The following is a 21798-nucleotide window of genomic DNA, read 5'->3' on the forward strand; positions in this document are numbered from 1 at the left end:
ACAGCATATGAGTATGAGAAATGTACAGAGCTAGTACAACATATGAGAAATGTACAGAGCTAGTACAGCATATGAGTATAAGAAATGTACAGAGCCAGTACAGTATATGAGTATGAGAAATGTACAGAGCTAGTACAGCATACGAGTATGAGAAATGTACAGAGCTACTACAGCATACGAGTATGAGAAATGTACAAAGCTAGTATAGCATATGAGTATGAGAAATGTACAAAGCTAGTACAGCATATGAGTATGAGAAATGTACAGAGCTACTACAGCATATGAGTATGAGAAATGTACAAAGCTAGTACAGCATATGAGTATGAGAAATGTACAGAGCTAGTACAGCATATGAGTATGAGAAATGTACAGAGCTAGTACAGCATATGAGTATGAGAAATGTACAGAGCTAGTACAGCATATGAGTATGAGAAATGTACAGAGCTAGTACAGCATATGAGTATGAGAAATGTACAGAGCTAGTACAGCATATGAGTATGAGAAATGTACAGAGCTAGTACAGCATATGAGTATGAGAAATGTACAGAGCCAGTACAGTATATGAGTATGAGAAATGTACAGAGCTAGTACAGCATACGAGTATGAGAAATGTACAGAGCTAGTACAGCATATGAGTATGAGAAATGTACAGAGCTAGTACAGCATACGAGTATGAGAAATGTACAGAGCTAGTACAGCATATGAGTATGAGAAATGTACAAAGCTAGTACAGCATATGAGTATGAGAAATGTACAGAGCTAGTACAGCATATGAGTATGAGAAATGTACAAAGCTAGTACAGCATATGAGTATGAGAAATGTACAGAGCTAGTACAGCATATGAGTATGAGAAATGTACAAAGCTAGTACAGCATATGAGTATGAGAAATGTACAGAGCCAGTACAGTATGAGTATGAGAAATGTACAGAGCTAGTACAGCATATGAGTATGAGAAATGTACAGAGCCAGTACAGTGTATGAGTATGAGAAATGTACAGAGCTAGTACAGCATATGAGTATGAGAAATGTAAAGAGCTAGTACAGCATATGCATATGAGAAATGTACAGAGCTAGTACAGTGTACGATTATGGAAATGTACAGAGCTAGTACAGTGTACGATTATGGAAATGTACAGAGCTAGTACAGCATATGAGTATGAGAAATGTACAGAGCTAGTACAGCATATGAGTATGGAAATGTACAGAGCTAGTACAGTGTATGTGTATGGAAATGTACAGAGCTAGTACAGTGTATGAGTATGAGAAATATACAGAGCTAGTACAGTGTATGAGTATGAGAAATGTACAGAGCTAGTACAGTGTATGTGTATGAGAAATGTACAGAGCTAGTACAGCATATGAGTATGAGAAATGTACAGAGCTAGCACAGTATATGAGTATGAGAAATGTACAGAGCTAGTAGTGTATGTCTATGAGTATGAGAAATGTACAGAGCTAGTACAGCATATGAGTATGAGAAATGTACAGAGCTAGTACAGCATATGAGTATGAGAAATGTACAGAGCTAGCAGTGTATGAGTATGAGAAATGTACAGAGCTAGTAGTGTATGTCTATGAGTATGAGAAATGTACAGAGCTAGTACAGTGTACGATTATGGAAATGTACAGAGCTTGTACAGCATATGAGTATGAAAAATGTACAGAGCTAGTACAGCATATGAGTATGAGTATGAGAAATGTACAGAGCTAGTACAGCATATGAGTATGAGAAATGTACAGAGCTAGTAGTGTATGTGTATGAGTATGAGAAATGTACAGAGCTAGTACAGTATATGAGTATGAGAAATGTACAGAGCTAGTAGTGCATGTGTATAAGTATGAGAAATGTACAGAGCTAGTACAGCATATGAGTATGAGAAATGTACATGACTAGTAGCGTATGTGTATGAGTATGAGGAATGTACAGAGCTAGTACAGTGTATGAGTATGAGGAATGTACAGAGCTAGTACAGCATACGAGTATGAAAAATGTACATGGCTAGAACTTCATATCACTGTCTCTATGGCCATCTTCAACTACATATACTGTTGCTATGGCCATCTTCAGCTCTATACACTGTTGCTATGGCCATATTCAACTCCATATACTGTTGCTATGGCCATCTTCAACTCCATACACTGTTGCTATGTTCATCTTCAGCTCTATACACAGTTGCTATGGCCATCTTCAGCTCTATACACTGTTGCTATGGCTATCTTCAACTCCATTATGACCAAACCTAATTGTCAGAGCTCCATGCATGTCCTGTGAGCGATCTATCAAACATATTTTTGTACAGAGCTAGTACAGCATATGAGTAGGAGAAATGTACAAAGCTAGTACAGCATATGAGTATGAGAAATGTACAGAGCAAGTACAGCGTATGAGTATGAGTATGGGTATGAGGAATGTACAGAGCTAGTACAGTGTATGAGTATGAGAAATGTACAGAGCTAGTACAGCATATGAGTATGAGAAATGTACAGAGCTAGTACAGCATATGAGTATGAGAAATGTACAGAGCTAGTACAGCATATGAGTATGGAAATGTACATGGCTAGAACTTCATATCACTGTCTCTATGGCCATCTTCAACTACATATACTGTTGCTATGGCCATCTTCAACTCCATACACTGTTGCTATGGCCATCTTCAACTCCATACACTGTTGCTATGTCCATCTTCAACTCCATATACTGTTGCTATGGCCATCTTCAGCTCTATACACTGTTGCTATGGCCATCTTCAGCTCTATACACTGTTGCTATGGCCATCTTCAACTCCATATACTGTTGCTATGGCCATCTTCAGCTCTATACATTGTTGCTATGGCCATCTTCAACTCCATACACTGTTGCTATAACCATCTTCAACTCCATAATGACCAAACCTAATTGTCAGAACTCCATACACTGTTTCTATGGCTATCTTCAACTCCATATACTGTTGCTATGGCCATCTTCAGCTCTATACACTGTTGCTATGGCCATATTCAACTCCATACACTGTTGCTATGACCATCTTCAGATCCATACACTGTTGTTATGGCCAGCTTTAACACCATAATGACCAATGCTAATTGTCAGAGCTCTATACACTGTTGATATGGCCATCTTCAGCTCCATACACTGTTGCTATGACCATCTTCAGATCCATACACTGTTGCTATGGCCATCTTCAACTCCATAATGACCAAAGCTAATTGTCAGAGCTCTATACACTGTTGCTATGGCCATCTTCAGCTCCATAACACTGTTGCTATGACCATCTTCAGCTCCATACACTGTTGCTATGGCCATCTTCAACTCCATTATGACCAAACCTAATTGTCAGAGCTCCATGCACTTCCAGTGAGCGATCTATCAAACATATTTTTTGAACAAATATGTACTTTGAATAGATGTAAGAAATAAGGACAACGATTCAGTTCAATACAATTGCAGCTATAATATATATTTAAAATATACTTAACAGTACAATTAGTCTTAAAACTGAAAAGACTGTCGTGACAACAATGCAGCAACCTGTCATCAATACTGAGAATAAAAATCTCATAAAAGAGATATATATTTTTTAATAATGGATGTTAAAACATTGATTAAGTTGCCATGCCAATACAAAGAGTAACAGAAACATAATATACACAATAAATTAAAATATCTGTGAACACAATTGAGGAAAAAATGTTTTTGTGTGTCAAGACTTAATGTGACAGTAAGTACAATGGGCTGGAAGCCACATTATTTATTAAAAATAGACACTGGTTGTGAAAATCTACATTTTACATTCTACAGAGCATTAAATATTTGTCTTAAAGCTCACAATTTGACAAAATAAACACTGGCACTAATGAAAAAAGTACAGTGCTATCAATATTTATGTTTGGGGTATTCAGAAAGATTGTCTTACAAGACAGATGAAGACGTCAAAGTTCGGAAAAACTAACACGAGAATTTGACCTCAAATGGTCATAATTTCACTTCCTCCCAATTTTGAATGAAATTTGCTGAGGCATGCCAGAGAAATTGTTGATGCCATATCAAAATATAGTTTTTGTGCGTTTTTTTGTTGCTGATAAAAATGATCACCAGCTAATCAAAGATCAATAAAATGAAAAACAAATAGATGTACACATGTAGACCATTGTGATTTGTCTTTGTAGCAACTTACAACCCAAAACAAATTGATGTGCATTGTGACTTGTAACAATTTAGATTGGTCCAGTACACGCACGAATAAACAGGCATATAGACGGAATCCAAAACATTAGTATTGATGAAACATGTTCATGTTTGTATGAAGTAGTGATCCTCAGAAACACTTGTCAATGATAACTATAAACCAGGCTTACTGACACCAGGTGGTTGACCCTCTATAACTCCTCTTCTCATAATATTGGAAACATTCCCTTTTTCTCAACCCAAAGCACATCCAGACTGTAACCTTTCATTTATTTTGGATTAATTTTAGTGGCAGATCAATTTTTTACAATTTGTAGTTTATCCTTCTTAGCAAAGGACCACAGAAAATTAAAAGAAGGGCGCGTAAAATGGAATTAAAAGATTGAAGAAAACACATAATTAATATAATAGTACTGGTAGCCATTTTGTATTAAGATACAATGTGAATTGTTATGAACATACATGAACTACCCCAGACCATTCGTTTTAATGTTATTGTTATCCTATTCCTATATAATCCAGTTTTAATATTCACATGACCTTTGTACTGATACAGATAGTCAATCGCATTTGAACACTGACATCACTCATTGCATACAACTGAATCGATTAATTTACCATATTTTGAATGAAAATGGTAAAATTCAACCTTGTTGATAATTTTATTTGAATTCAGACCTCACCCACTCATTAACTTTTGCAACTAATACTGGTAAACAAGTTAATATGTATACACATTAAACATGGGATATTTTTCTTACTTTACCCCTTAAATTATTCAGGAGTCGATATTTGCATTAAGAGCTTGTCATAACACTGCTTTTGCTTTTTTGTTTTCTGGCATGTTGCAAAACATAAGAATGATTGTGATGAAACATTGTGGGCATTCTTATCACATCTAGGTCTGGTTTGAAAAATAAAATAAAACAACTACTCACAATTACATTGCTAGTATTTTAGCATGGTGCCTTATAATTGCCTGCCTGATGTATAAGTACATTGATACCTTTCTTGCATTAAATTTGCAATGATGAGTTTACATATACTAAGTGACGCTACTAATTAATACTAGGATCAACATTTTTGGCGAAGAGAATTGTTGCAAATCATTTGGCCAAAAAATTGTGTTGGTACCATTCCCATTGATAGTGATAGTGACGCTGAAGAAACACCATTTCATGGTGCATTCATGAATCAGTACACTGAAAAAATACATAGATGTTATTGCTGACTACTATGTGAACAGAAGAAGTCATGCATAAATTGATTCAAGCCTGGGAATACAGGAGTGATAACTTTTGGATTTCATCTTCCCAGTGTGCTGAGGGAAGGAACGAACTCATGTCAATTGTGTCACATGACTACAGTTACTAATATAGTCTGGGCATTTGGTTGACACCATATTCATTGGTATTTTCAGAAATATTAACAATGATTTCACTGCTGTAATAATAATATCTTACTTTTAAATAAAGACAGTTGCATTGTGAATGAATGATCCTTATTTTCCCAACAAATATCCATCCCAAGTTCTACATGTAGCAACTTTATCTGAGCCATGTGTTATAGGTTCTCATCCTAAATGTCATCCAATTTCAGCATGTGACATGTGACCATTTTGGCACAATTGTGACATGTGCACACATATAGCATTTGAATAATGTGGTAGTGCTGGGGGCAGAGATCTGTTAAATTAAATGTACCTATTTGCCATCAAGAAGTGCTCGACCAATGACACATACATGTATTACAAGAACAACATTTGCCAGTACTCTCTGTGTTTTACTTCAAATTAACAACATGTATCTCTGCTTGTCTTAATTCAAAAACACAAAATTATCTACAGTAACACAAATCAGATTACCATGGCAAGAATTATTTTATCGTTGAAAGAGATATTTAAGCTGTGAAATGATATCTGACTTCAGTACACAGAGATAAAATGTCAAATCAATAATCTGGTCACAAGATAATCCTTGTTGTGCTACATGTCTCTGAAAATAACATGGATAACCTTTCCATAGGTTTTGTTTCCATTTGAGACACTTGGCAATCAGAATTCATCACAAAGAATGATATGGCCCTGTAATCAGCATTGATCACTCGGATCACACGATTCAGATGACATGGTCCTGCAATCAGCATTGATCACTAGGAGCACACAATTCAGATGATATGGCCCTGCAATCAGCATTGATCACTATGAGCACACAATTCAGATGACATGGCCTTGCAATCAGCATTGATCACTAGGAGCACACAATTCAGATGATATGGCCTTGCAATCAGCATTGATCACTAGGAGCACACAATTCAGATGATATGGCCCTGCAATCAGCATTGATCACTAGGAGCACACAATTCAGATGACATGGCCCTGCAATCAACATTGATCACTAGGAACACACAATTCAGATGACATGGCCCTGCTATCAACATTGATCACTCTGATCACACAATTCAGATGTTATGGCCCTGCAATCAGCATTGATCACTAGGAGCACACAATTCAGATATGGCCCTGTAATCAGCATTGATCATTAGAAACACACAATTCAGATGACATGGCCCTGCAATCAATATTGATCACTAAGAGCATACAATTCAGATGACATGGCCCTGCAATTAGCATTGATAACTAGGAGCACACAATTTAGGTGACATGGCCCTGTAATCAGGATTGAACATGAGGAGCACACAATTCAGATGACATGGCCCTGTAATCTGCATTGATCACTAGGAGCACATAATTCAGATATGGCCCTAAAATCAGCATTGATCATTAGAAACACACAATACAGATGACATGTCCCTGCAACCAACATTGATAACTAGGAACACACAATTCAGATGACATGGCCCTGAAATCAGCACTGATCACTAAGAGCACACAATTCAGATGACATGGCCCTGCAATCAGCATTCATAACTAGAAGCACACAATTCAGATGACATAGCCCTGCAATCAGCATTGATCACTAGGAGCACACACAGTTAAGATGACATGGCCCTGTGATCAACATTGATCACTAGGAGCAGACAATTCAGATGACATGGCCCTGCAATCAACATTGATCACTAGGAGCACACAATTCAGATGACATGGCCCTGAAATCAGCATTGATCACTAGGAACACACAATTCAGATGACATGGCCTTGCAATCAGCAATGATCACTAGGAACACACAATTCAGATGACATGGCCTTGAAATCAGCATTGATCACTAGGACCACAAAATTCAGCTGACACTGCCCTGCAATCAGCATTGATCACTAGGAACACACAATTCAGATGACATGGCCTTGCAATCAGCACAGATCACTAAGACCACACAATTCAGTTGACATGGCCCTGCAATCAGCATTGATCATTCAGATCACACAATTCAGATAGTGTGGCCCTGCACAAAAGGAAAATCTTGTTACAGTGCTTTGTAATCCGAGATTAAAGTGATCACTATTTAATTCCTGACTTTAGTATAGCCATTGGTTATACATGTCCCAATTGAGTAGAGAAAGCATTTTACAGGTAGAATTTCAAGCAATAAGACTACAAACAAGATGGCTGGTAATTTTCAGTTTCAGATAATAGGTGTGACTTGTAAGTTACTGTGCCAGCTGATGGGAATACGTAATCAGACAACACTAAAATATTTATCACACAAGAAAATGTCGAAACTGTCATGAGGATTGTTAGAGTATTGCTTGCTAGTCAATGAGCTAAATACTACAACACATGAATATCAATCAGTGAGAAAAGGGTCTATAGAGAGCTCTTCATACCCGAGGGACCATCTCAAAATTTCTCACGTCAAGTTGTTTAGCATGATGTAAACTCTATGAGCCATCCTGAATGACATCAAGTCAGAATTTGTTATTTTAGTTCTGTCAGAATATTTTCTACTACATGTATTATCAGTTGTGAAACTAAACATATTACTGAGAAGTCTATTATTGTATGGTTTATTATTTCATTCATATACTTATCATGAATGTGTAGTCTTCATCCAAACACAACTGAAATATAATAATATTGCAACTAATGTTCAAGACAGTGGTTGTGCGACATGTTGCCTTTAATATGGGACCCATGTTACGTATACAACACATTTAAATTTTTTATTTAAATTTATAACATGATACAAGATAGCCACCACCCATTTTCCAGCATGATTGAACAAAATACTGTCAAATTATTATTCTGCGTAAATACCTTATGATTATAATGAAATAATGAATTCCCAGTGCAGTTCATATAAATTATTAACTACATCAACATACTAGGCAACATGAAAGAGTATGCAAGTAGGACAAGGTGTTTACATTGTAGTGAACAGCCCTTGAACTTTAATCTCTACCAAATCATATACTATGTTCACATTAGAAAAAGTTGAACCTGGTAATTTAAGATACAAATTTTACTGATGTGTAAATATTGCGATCACTGGATAATGTCTTTTGTGTAATTTTTCAATTATAATTGTAGTTGACAATTCCTGGGCCACGTCATAATATATACGTATAAAATGCACTTTTTGAGTATATATTACAATATACAATAAAAAGAGCATATATTACAATATTACAACTACTTGAAAATTCAACAAATATTGCGAACACCTATTTTGAAATAAGACAGTTTGTTCAAGACACTCAAATTCAGTACAGAACACCACCAACTGCAACATCTGTTGCATCGGTGAAACCCGCTTCCAGAGAGCTTAAACTCCGCCTTAATCTCCTTTACGCTGACATAACATGTTCACATCTATATTTTTCTTACTCTGTCATAAGTTACATCAGAGCAAAGGGAGATAAAAAACAGATGTGAACATGATAATAATCATAAACTCAGCAGTGCATACACAAGGTATGCTACTGTAACAATATTGACTTTATCCCAGTAGTACACACAAGATAAGACTATCTGGTTGGTTTGTTGACAGTGGTTTATACCACACAGGAAACTATGAGTAATCATAATGCAAACTACAATGTACAATAAAACAGATGGTAAAATTACCTATACTCAAATAATTCAGGACTTGAATGATGTACTGCTACATGCACCAAAGACACTAGCGAAAGATGGTCTAAGCATGTACTCAATATAATTCCCTGAACTAATAAATAATATTATCTAATATAAAGAATAGTACAAACACTATACAATATATAATGTACTTGGTAATCTTGCATGTACTAATCAAATGTGATTTATTTGGTCCGAGATATTTCATGTTTCCCATAACTCTTTCAGCATGAGATGAACAATACAATGCAACATGGAAGAAAAAAATTCCCAACACAGCACTGCATTTTAAGCATGAGAATAATCAAATAAAAAAATAATAAATACACAGTAAATCTAACTTTTCAGTTAACTCTTATCAGTCAGCGTCAGAAATCATGCACATACAACACTCAAAACTGCAACCAGAGATTGTTATGGTTATTAAGAGGGACATGGAAATATTACACCAAATATTGGTGCAAGTAGATATGCACACATCAGTTAAAGATATGTATGACCCAAACATAATATAATTATTATGACCACAGAAATCTACATTCATCATATTTTAGCTGGATGAGGGAAAGATGTTGATCTATGCCCACCAAACTAAGAAGCTATATCACTTGAATAGACTATAGAGCTGATTTCCAAACATCAGAATTGTTGCCAACAAAAAGGACATAATAAAATATAAATAACATTACACATACTCACAATGAGGTTATTTTTTTTGTTTACCTTGGGATGCTAGCAATTAAAAAAATTGCTTATAAATAATAAATAGGTCCAGCAAATTAAACCCATTATATAGATTTGTTTAAAGATCACAGAAATTGAACTTGCTATCCACCAGTATAAATATTAATATCGCTAAGTATGAACTTGGACAGTAATATTCCATTAATTTCCTTAAATAATTTTCAGATTCAATATTAAATTAGACAATGTGTTGCACAAGCTGGTCCACCTGTACCTGAGCAGTCAAGGCTGTTCTGCCTATGTCTATATCATTTTAAATGGAACAGAAGAACTAATAAATGTCAACGTCTTTTCAACATCAGTTTTTCATACCTGTCAATTACTAAGAAAAAAACTAAAACCAATTTATCTACAGCATACACAATAAAGACTCCAAATTATAGAGAAACACAGTCTCTTCCAACTAGAGTTGACACATCATTTAGAAAAATACACTTATTAAAAATTGATGTGGGACAAGAAAATAGTGACTAAAGTATATGCACACGCCCAGGTCATTTCACCTGCAGACAATATAGGAAAGGAATAATCAATGGTTACTTATTAGATACTCTTAAACAAACTGTCAGTCAATCCATACTGTAATTTGTTATTTGGGTTAAAATTTGAAAGTCAATTATTATTACAAAGTAAATCAAATACACATAATAATCCGATGTCATAAGGTGTCTAGCACTGTTATCAGGTAGACCTTATATTCACAACATGTGACACACTATCAGGAAAAAATTAACACCAAGCACATATTTGACCAGTATGAACAGAAATATATGGTACATTTGTATATATATTCATATGAATAAACATTCAAAAATGGCAAAATAGCACTTTCCAATCAAATCATGTATGTAACTGAGTAAAAAAAAGGCACCAATCACATTATTAATGATATCAATATAAGATTACACATGGCAAACACACCTATATCACACACAATATAGTATAGAGTTCATCTCAAATATGATGATAATGTCATCATAAATGATTGTCCTCCTGAATATATAAAAAAAAAACAATTACCAACACATCACGTTTCAGGGACGGGCTAGAGAATATAAATTGCCAATAATTATATATGGTTATTATTATTTCACCGTAATTTATGTAGTAATATTCACAGTATTTGTATACAGCATTTGATGCATTACAACCAACATGAATTGTGGCAGTTACTTGCATAATAAAGAAACATCCGTATATTATGGAGTTCATGCAATGGGTTTCGTTTATTATTGGCCTTGGAAGGTATCCCCAGTCACAAAGGTGACAGTACGCATGTTTGGAACCCAACCCCTTTTGTTTTTTAAACGTAAACACTCACAACATAAAATCCTGCTCCCAGCTCGGGTTGTTTCCCTTCACGGCTATCGTCGTTGATTTCACACTTTGTAGCTTGAGCGTCACGTACGAGTTAAATTTATCTGTCGATGAAATATAAAATAAATATTAAATCTTACGGAAATAACTATTTTGCTGTATATGTGCATAACAAAAAGCCAGCGTTCTGCACTCTCGTACAACGGCGGACCATTGACGGCTGCGATCACCAGGGTATCTAGTTATTTTTAGATACAGGCTTTCGCAGCTAATCGTTGATCACCGTTATTCTAAAAGCTCGGATGATCACCGTACATGATCTGATTTCTTTCTTGTTTTTAATTAGGAAAATTGGATTCACTGGTTTATTTATGCGGGTCAGCGTAGTGGATTCCCAAGTGAGTATAGCAGATTTTCACCCAAGCGCGCCTCTTACAGTTATCGCTCTGCCAGGTCGTAACGTACAGTGAGAAATCACTGCCGTAACACTACCAGCAAATTATGTACAGATAATTTAGAAATATCAACCTACCTGCAGCTCCTGTTAATCTAGCTGACTTTACTGCAATTAAAAGAACATACAAGAAAATAAGTTGAAATATGAGGCCACGTTCAATGTGGAGTTTGATACGGATGAGATCAAATCACAGAGCAAAATACGAAACGATACCGGCGTGTGGTTGGTTGACACTCACCACAGACACATAGCAAAGACATATTTTCAGCCACATCAAATCTACACACTACAAACTACGCGTTCATGGCGTTGTTTCCGCGAAAACAGTAGCGGTGTTTCCAGTACGGTAGCTTCAAACAGATCACTGAGTTATCCATTGCGATGCGTCGCATCCGCCATCTTCGCTCGAGTCAATCAGAGCTTAGTCATGACGTCACGACACAGGGAGGACCGACTGAAAAAGAATCTTATGAATAATGTAGTAGCCCGAAAATACAACTGAACCAGGGACGTAACAGAACACAATAAATCACTCAGAATTGTCATGTTCTAGGAATATAAAACACACATTTTGTATTATTCGGATATTCCCTTCCGGCTTCGTGATAAATCTGAATACACCGAATTCCAAACAATAATAATAACTTTATCACACACTAACACCGTAAAACAATAGAAAGTGTATTTAATTTGTTTATCAGATAAACAATTTAAGGAAATCGACCTTATCGACGAAGTCCTGCATTTAAACGCTTTGTGTTTGTTTATATATCACGCGTTGTGTTTTGATTATATTTCAATTTTATATCGCACCCATCGCTCATAAATATGTGTATGCACAGCGCCCTCTCGCGCCCCTGGGAGCGCTCTGTCCCTGGCGCGGTTATTAAACTTCCAACAATACTATATAACGGATTCATTTTCTGTGACAGAAAATAATTATTTTTTGCTTATTTGACTTCGATATTAATTCTACGATGCACCTATTCCGCACTGCATCTTTGTAATTTTATGATATGATACGGCATGCCACACCGTGACTCCCGCACCCAAAGACTACTACTTGCCACGTTCGATTGATGCGTGTTCAGGATATTCAGTTTGATTGTAACTTGTGATTTCAATCATTGACACCACTGTTTGAGGGGTGGGATAACACATATTTGTATTATGGAAACCTTGCATGATCCATGCACTTATCATCAATAACAGAACAGAACAATTATTTGGATTTGCAGCTTGTTTGTTTTATTTCTTTATATTTTTATTAAAATGTACTTATAATAATAAATAATTAGAAAATGGAATTACAAAATATTATATGATCGTGAATTGTTTTTATGATCTGATCATATCACTTATAGATCTTGGAGCTGTGCCATGTAAGATATTCAATGTCATATAATTGCTAGTCGATGTTACAATTAACGTTAAATTGGTGTTCGATCCATATGAGTAGTGTACACTAAATTTTCGACGTCACTGTATGAAAATGATTAATGTACATATTTCTATGGACTATTAAATAAATTAATATTTAGCTGTCTTCCTGTTTACAAATCATATTTGGCAAGAATCCAATTGGTAATCCGATAGTTATGGTTAACATGAACAGTTGAAATCAGCATGGCACCATAGCAACACGCTCAATACAACTCCACTATATCCTTCCCCACTCCATAGCAACACACCACCCCACTCCATAGCAACATACTTCATGCCACCCCACAATATGCTTCCAACTCCAACAGGTTCTATATCCGCCCGCCATATCCCTCCCACTCCACAGCAAAACCTTACCACTCCACCACCCACTATATTCCTCCATAGCAACACATTCCATGCTACCGAAGTGTACCCTCCATAGCAACACTGCATATCTCCCTGCCATAGCACTTTCCTAATCCATGCCACTCCACCATACCACACTCTCTCCATAGCATCCCACTAAAATTCTCCTACCATACCCCCAGCCTATAGCATCACATTAAAAGTCACCCACTATAACCTTTCCCAGTCCATGACATCCCCACCATTAATCACTGCCATTTATACACACTACTCATGCACGTGATTATAAGTGAGTGTCCAGCACATGGTAAACACTGTGACTGTGAATTGATTACACATACGCATTTTTGGGGAAATGTTAAAGGTTACAGTTTGATAAATATTATCAATTGCTGAATCCTTGTATTTCAGGGTTTGTTTTACTGTCTTATTCCCATGTAGCTTTTCAAGCTGAACTGGTCGGAGGCGATAGGTGTATGTGGTAGCGCCTCGTAGAATCTTTCTGAGATGTGGTTACTGAAGGACAAAAGACCAAGACCATGACCGGTTTTGTCACAAAGCAAAATTGTTGCTTTTTAAAAACAGTTTTTAAATAAATTAATAGCTTAATATTGTGGACACGAATATTTAACGTTATCAGTAATATAAATAGATAACATATATTTTGTGATTTTACTTTTAAATGTGTTGCTTGGAGTTGTTATATTGTTGTTACAAGTTGCATAGTCGTGGCAACCGTAGCCAAGGTTGGGATTTTCCATTTTTTTTTTTTTTTTACTTTTATTGTTTCAATATCCACGGTATTCTAAGATATGGCAATGTTAAGCCCTAGTTCTTTATGCACTGTCATGTATTATTCACTGATGTGTTCCTCCTTTTTAGAAGGTGTTAATATACATATAAGGAGCAGTGAGCTACACGTATATTTACGCGGAGTGTCGCGTTTGACGTGGTCTTCAGGTCGAATCAAATGTTGCGTGGTTATTTGTTCATAATGTGTATGTAATGTATACAAGTTGGCTTTAGACAACCATTATAGAGAATAATTGACAGACACTTAATGCAATGTGATACGCATACGTATCATGAGATAAAGGTGACTGGTCTCGGCAATCAATTATCTTGGCATATGGTATTGATCCTCGTGGAATAAAATACTCCCCCCTGTGCACTGCACATACCGTAATACAGATCGCCTTTTCCTGAGATGTACAGTGTCCTCCAACTTATTATCTTGGGGTCAATGGGTTAAAAATGATATCATTGTAACAATAAATTTCCAAGTGTCAATGCTATTGTGGATTATATTTCGAAAATATAACTTTAGCTGACACAAATATTTCTTTTGATAAATAATGTACCTCCGTATCCAATAGGATATTACTCCCATAGACTGCTTGTGTATTACTATTAACATTTTCTCGGCAAAATACAATAATTATTCAAGTATGTAGCTATGAAACAATCAGAGCAGTATAATGACAAGAATGCGAATTTGAAGAGAAGAGATGACATATATAATACAACCGACATGTTTTATTTGCTGCACAGTGACATCACATGTACTCTGAACATAAAACAGCAACAATGCCCGGATATTCACGTATATTCAGGTAGAAAACTGTTTGTATTTCTTCCACAGGACTTCAATATTTCAAATCTGCGTGTCCCGGCAGCTATGATGTCTTTCAACATTCTTCACGCCTTCACGTCCCTTTTTTGTATATTATTTCTTGAGTCGTGAATTTCCATGGAAGGAAACAATCCTTACATAAGCGCTGACAGTATGCTAACTACTATTTTTGAATGTATTGCTCATTGGTGCAGAATGTCATCTTATCCACCAATCAGTGAATGCCACGCTGATTTCAATCTCGAAGGTGTATGCTTTCCCTGAGTTCTATGATTTAGCTATTAAAGGGGGGAGTCGTCACCTGTGCTTAAGACTGACGAATATACGACCTGTGCTTAAGACTGACGAATATACGACCTGTGCTTAAGACTGACGAATATACAAGTAACATATGGGCTTAATAACTCTATTTTTCAAAAGAATATTGTGTTTTTGTAACAGTTATAAGAATAATTAATAAATGTTTCTATCAACTAAAATTAAGTTGAAATAAAAATATCGTATTTATTGACACTTTGACATCATTTATAATCCACGATACTATTGCTTTGTGTTTGTATTTATATAATTTCCATTGATATCAAATACAATATACTTCCATGATTCTTAGCTTTAATTATGAAATCTTTTTTGATTTTTGGCACACTTCAAAACTTTTCCAAGAGAGTATCACAAATTCTGCATTACCTGTAATTCACCCATCTCTATATATTACAAGCTCTAAAACGAGACAACAGATGAAATAAAGTACTCTATATTAAGAGCTACAGTTAAACAACTTACTATTCCTGTATACATATTTATATGCTATACAGGACCACGAAATCATCGGAGAAATGTATTGAAATTTGTTGAACTCACGTATTTGCTTTTAATTAGTATTTCCACGAATGTTCATTTTAATTAGTCTCGTGGATAGTGTTCATCTCACGATTCACGTTATTTTATATCCTCGTCTTATAAATCATTGATTTTGTATATTGCGGGGTAAATGTACATTCACAACACCAGATGGACACGAGACAGATGTTCTAAATACTGTGTCGATCGCACGAGGGCGCAACTCGTGCTACTTTGTATCGCCGCCGAGGGCAGAATACAAAGACAGGAACAAACAATTTAGAAATGTTTGTAATTCTTATCTCTGCCTTTCTGACTCACCTATTGTCTCTTCTATGTTCTCACCTTAAGGTAGCGGGACTATTATTTTCATACTTGTTTTCATCTTCTAATTGTGACTAAATGACTATAAATAGACCCAGGAAAGTATATATTTTTAGAATCGCCAGACTTCCAGCTTTTCACAGGTGTATTTTGCATGCTCGTATCTGCATTCTACGACACGTTACTCAACCAAAGGTGAAAAATTACTTTTTCTGTAAAAAAAATAATTACGCATTTATGCTGGCGATAAGAAGTATTTTTTTCACTTTTCCTAGTTGTTCAATAGTCTGGTAAATTGAATGTGTCTAGTCAGTTTTTTTCAAGCAACGCGTTTAAAAAAATAGTGTGCTGAATTTCAATTACTGTTTTAGTCGCATTGCCTCCAACTCAAACCACAACTCGTTGGTAAATAATCGATGAAAGAATTTGTCTGGGCACATTCAAGTTCCTCTCACTGTCACCTTAAAGCTTAAATTTGGTGTTAATCCGACGATAATAAGTATACGTTATTTTTTGTTAAAGACCTTGTATTTTGAAAAACATAAACTCCTAGAAAACGTCCATGAAGGAACAGCAAAGATTTTCAAGCTTGTTCATTGGCACAATCAATTTGTTTTCCCATCAAGGTCTGTTTTAACATGTGTAGGGACATTCAATATGTATAAGGCTATTGGAAACCAAAAAAATAAAAGAATGGGATAGCTATAATTGGATAAATTCGGCATATGAAAACACCAAAATCAATGATTTTTTTTTCAGTGGCTGTGTGACCTTGTGTCTGACACATTCATATGCAAATGACTAATCTGTGAAACAAATAAGGGCGGAGACAAACCACTCAAATGTTTGGAAACAATAATTGTGTGTAAGTAAGCTACTGATAACACACCCTAACATTGCTTTGTCTTGAGTTTATCTTTGAAACTTATAGGCACACGGATTAAACCTGTGTTGTTGATTTTGGAAAACACTACTGAGGCTGCCTTGCTTCCCTTCAGAAAATCTACATTTTAACCAACTTACATGACATTGTATGTTATGTAGACTTTATCACATGAAAGTTTATAGTGCATTTCATCAATTAATAAATAAATGTGAAAATCGTAATTTTCAACACAAATAATAGTCTCGCTACCTTAACTTTCTAATATATATTCTATGTTCTAATGTTAGCTTCCAGATTCGCTCGTGGTATCTTCTTTCCTATCATTTTAGCTTAATGATTAGCTCCACGATGTCTTCTTGTACTCATGGTTGCGTACATGTATTAGCTTTTCAGACAAGATCGGTGTATTTTCTATTTGCTCATTTTAGTTTTCTCCCTCATCATCAGGACATTGTCAGCTTTCTGCCTCGCTCATTCTCTTCTATATTCAAATTTTAACATAGTTTCTAATTTACTCAATGTATCTTCTATATTCTCGTGTAAGCCATTTTATGTCTCGTTTCTTCTAAATTCTCATTTTACAATTCTACCTAGTTGCATTTTATTTTCTGCACAGCTTCATTCCCGTCAAACACTACGAAGACCAAACAGTCTTTACTCACTGACATACTATCTAAATCAATATGATTTCTTTGCAGGCACCCGGTCCGGGGGGGGGGGGGTGCTACTTCCATAGAAGTGCAATACGAGTATGTGCTGCCCGACTGGGGTGTCATTTCACGTTTTTTTGTTTAAAAGTGGGTGGTCATTTATCAATGTTTTGGTTTAGAAGTGTGTAACATTTATTTACTTTTTCACAGGTCCTTATATTCAAAGCCAGATACTGGAAAAGACTGAATAAAATGTGTCGCCCGGATGCGCTCACTGGTTGCGAAAGTTGTGTTTTTTTTTCGCTGAAAACAATTGTGTTTAGAAGTGGGTATATAAATAGAAATTAAAGTGGTTTAGAAGTGAGTATGGTTTGCGAGAGGTGGGCTGTACACCCTTATCCACTTAATGTGGAAGTAGCCCCCCCCCCCCCCCCAGGGCACCCGGTATGAGAAACACCCGAAGATTGGCATATAATTTGCCATGCCAAAAAAAAAAAGATTGAGATTAATATATAGCTTTCTAACTCGCTCATTGTTTTATCTAGATTCCCAGCTTTATAGCTTGTTTATTGTATCATCTAGATTCTCATTTTAGCTTTCTAACTCGCTCATTGTTTTATCTAGATTTCCAGCTTTATAGCTTGTTTATTGTATCATCTAGATACTCATTTTAGCTTTCTGACCCGCTTGTGTTTTCAAGATTTGCATCGTAGCTTTCTAACTCGCACATTGTATTTTATAGATTCTCACATGAGCTTTCTAACTCGCTCATTGTATCTTCTAGATTCTCATTTTATCTTTTTGACTCGCTTATTGTGTTTTCATCACTTTCATCTTAGCTACAACTCGCTCATTGTATCTTCTAGATTAATAGGGTTGTGCAAACCAGTTTGTTTACCTAATCATACCTACCAGAAAGTCCGTGGAAATAATAAATTTAATTTATTACTCATTAGGTTTAATTTCAGATTACAGGCCCGAACGGAAACTATTAGGGAATATACCTGGGTCCACAAAAAATACTCTAGGGTAGCATTCCCTATAGAAAAAAGCCTCGCCTAAGGGGTCATCCTCAGGACTTTCTGGTAGGTTTGATTAGGTAAACAAACGGGTTTGTACAACCCTATTAGTTTACTACTGACATCACCTACCAGAAGGTCCATGGAATTAATAAATTTCATTTATTACTCGTTAGGCAGAGTAGCACGCTCACCGGAGGTGGGGAAGCTCCGACGGCTGAAATGTACATTTTTCGACACAAAAGAAGAAAAGTCAAAAACTGAGATACATCCACTCAGACGACTCTTCAGGAACCGGGTGCCTCGAGAGTAGACCCCCAAATTTAGGGAGGCTTGCTAAAGCCATCTGAACAATAAAATAGGGCCAACAATTTTAATGCATAAAAAACAGTGTATTGCTGGGGTTCGATAGCGCAGCGTCAAGCAAAGAAGGCTGGTTTCGGCTGAAGACACTATCGTGCTAACGCTTTCGTGCATAAAGATCCTTGGTGGTGCAAGCTGGGTCAACGAACACTGTCTGACCCGTCACCACTGGTCCCAACTTGTAGTGACCCTCCTCCAGCGCTTGGATGTCTCTCAGGTACTAGTTAATGAAGACATTCTGAGATCTCCAGAATCCTGCTCAAAGCACCTGCTCGAGCGAGGCACCAGACATCAAACCCAACGAGTTGGCTCCATTACGCACTTTGTGTGCCTTCACCTGGTGACATTCCAAAACAAGCAGCCTCTCGGCTGAGATAGCTCCGCTGTTAGCAATGCACATTTCAATTAAAGAACAGAAGATATCATTAGAAAATGTACAATATGCATAGTATCAATGCAATGGGACTTGCTGTTTTCAACAAGAATTCAAAAATATCATTTTCACCATAAATAATTGTGGTTTTTAACAAGAAGAAAATATCACTTTTTACCAAAGATGACAAAAAAATTCACCAAAATTAGAGAATTGACGATATCATTACAAAATGAACAAATTTGAGAGTGGTCCACTTGTAGTACCTATATATGTAATATCAAAGCAATTGGACTTGTGGTTTTTAACAAGAAGTCGAAAATATCACTTTTTACCAAAAATGACAAAAATATTCACCAAAATTAGAGAATTAAAGATATCATTACAAAATGAACAAATCTGAGAGAGGTCCACATGTAGTACCTATATATGTAATATCAAAGCAATTGGACTTGCGGTTTTTAACAAGAAGTTGAAAATATCACTTTTTACCAAAAATGACAAAAATATTCATTAAAATTAGAGAACTAAAGATATCATTACAAAATGAACAAATCTGAGAGAGATCCACATGTAGTACCTATATATGTAATATCAAAGCAATTGGACTTGCGGTTTTTAACAAGAAGTCGAAAATATCACTTTTTACCAAAAATGACAAAAATATTCACCAAAATTAGAGAACTAAAGATATCATTACAAAATGAACAAATCTGAGAGAGGTCCACATGTAGTACCTATATATGTAATATCAAAGCAATTGGACTTGCGGTTTTTAACAAGAAGTCAAAAATATCACTTTTTACCAAAAATTACAAAAATATTCACCAAAATTAGAGAATTGAAGATATGATCATGAAATGAACAAATCTGAGAGAGGTCTACCCAAGGTACATATACACCAAGTATCAAAGCATTCAGGCTTGTAGTTTTCAAGAAGAAGTCGAAAAAGTAAAACATTGACGCCGGACGACAACGGACAATCACTCATATGATAAGCACATCCGTCACTAAAGGACAGTGCCCCTATCTCTTAGCGTCGCCTACCTGATGCCCCCCCCCCAAAAAACTATTTTCATAGGGACTTCATGTCCGCCTTGTCCATAGGCTTGAAGGGGGGGTGTCGTATCGCTGATAGAACCAATGAAAAGTCTCAGTCAGGAGGATTCGTTAGCCCCTTGGCGTGTGGCCACTTTGGACAGAAAGACTTAAACAGTTGTACAATAATAGAACTCAAAGCCAGTTTAAGTCCAGCAGATTTCCCCTGATCAATTAAATATAGGAAATAATCGACTACCTCGCTAATAGAGGGACAGAGATGATCAATCTCCCTTCCCTCACACCAATCATTGAACAGTCTCCATCTGGATTCGTACAAACGTCTAATGCCGTCCGACTGTGCCGAAAGTGAGGAACTAGGACAACTCTGCAGAAAAGCCTTGCGCTTGCACGAGTTTATTGACAGTCTCTACGGTGGAAGATGGAATAGCTTGGTGCACCAGTTGGGTGGAAAGGGTGAAAAGGCGTAATCATCGATGAGACTCCAAGACATCGATAGAGCATCCATGGCGAAAGCGCTCGTCTCCGGGAGGAGTGACACGTACATCGGGAGCTTGGCATTCCGGTGATTGGAAAACAGGTCTATCCAGAGCCTGTCCAAGAGACAAAAAAAGACAATCCACCTCCCACTGGGGGTCTGCCACCCGGTGTTTTGGAACTGAATATGTCTTGAGAGGGTGTTCGCATCGCTGTTGCTTATCCCTAGAAGGTGGTGAGCCAATAGCTCCACTTGGTTTTCCAGGCACCTAGCTTCAACAACGTGGGGGAATGCGCCCCCCTCCTTATTAATGTACGACACTACTGAAGTGTTGTCTTTCCAAAGCAGCACTCTTTGGTAGTGTGTGACTTCCTGAAAATGTTTCAGAAACAGTAGGACGGTCTGCAACTCCAACCAATTGATGTGGCGCCCTGAATATAAGGGAGGCCATGTCCCTTGGACCTGAATATCCATCTGATGACCGCCCAATCACTGGAGTGACGCATCTGTAATGAGAGTCAGCGAGGTAGTCATCGGATCTAGGGGTATTCCCGTTTCCAAGTTTCGTGCGTCCTTCCACAAAAGGAGGGCCAATATCGCTTGGTCCAACAATTGAACCCAACGTCAGGATCCGTATGTGGGCCGT

At 36.6% G+C, this 21798-nt stretch overlaps 1 protein-coding gene across 1 annotated transcript in view; it reads right to left on the minus strand.

The window, feature by feature from the left end:
* Nucleotides 1–12146, minus strand: part of LOC100377818 (protein unc-13 homolog B-like) — a 161597-nt gene extending 149451 nt beyond the window's left edge. The window contains exons 1-3 of the mRNA XM_085507221.1: nt 11975–12146; nt 11812–11841; nt 11284–11383 (exon numbers count right to left, since the gene is read on the minus strand). Of these exons, the coding sequence (XP_085363347.1) occupies nt 11284–11383; nt 11812–11841; nt 11975–11996 (152 nt within the window). The 5' untranslated portion in view covers nt 11997–12146. The remainder of the gene's footprint in view (nt 1–11283; nt 11384–11811; nt 11842–11974) is intronic.
* Between the last annotated feature and the right edge of the window lie 9652 nt (nt 12147–21798).

The sequence above is a fragment of the Saccoglossus kowalevskii genome, chromosome 13 (genome assembly GCF_978046115.1).
Source record: "Saccoglossus kowalevskii chromosome 13, keSacKowa6.1, whole genome shotgun sequence".
Taxonomy (NCBI): domain Eukaryota; kingdom Metazoa; phylum Hemichordata; class Enteropneusta; family Harrimaniidae; genus Saccoglossus; species Saccoglossus kowalevskii.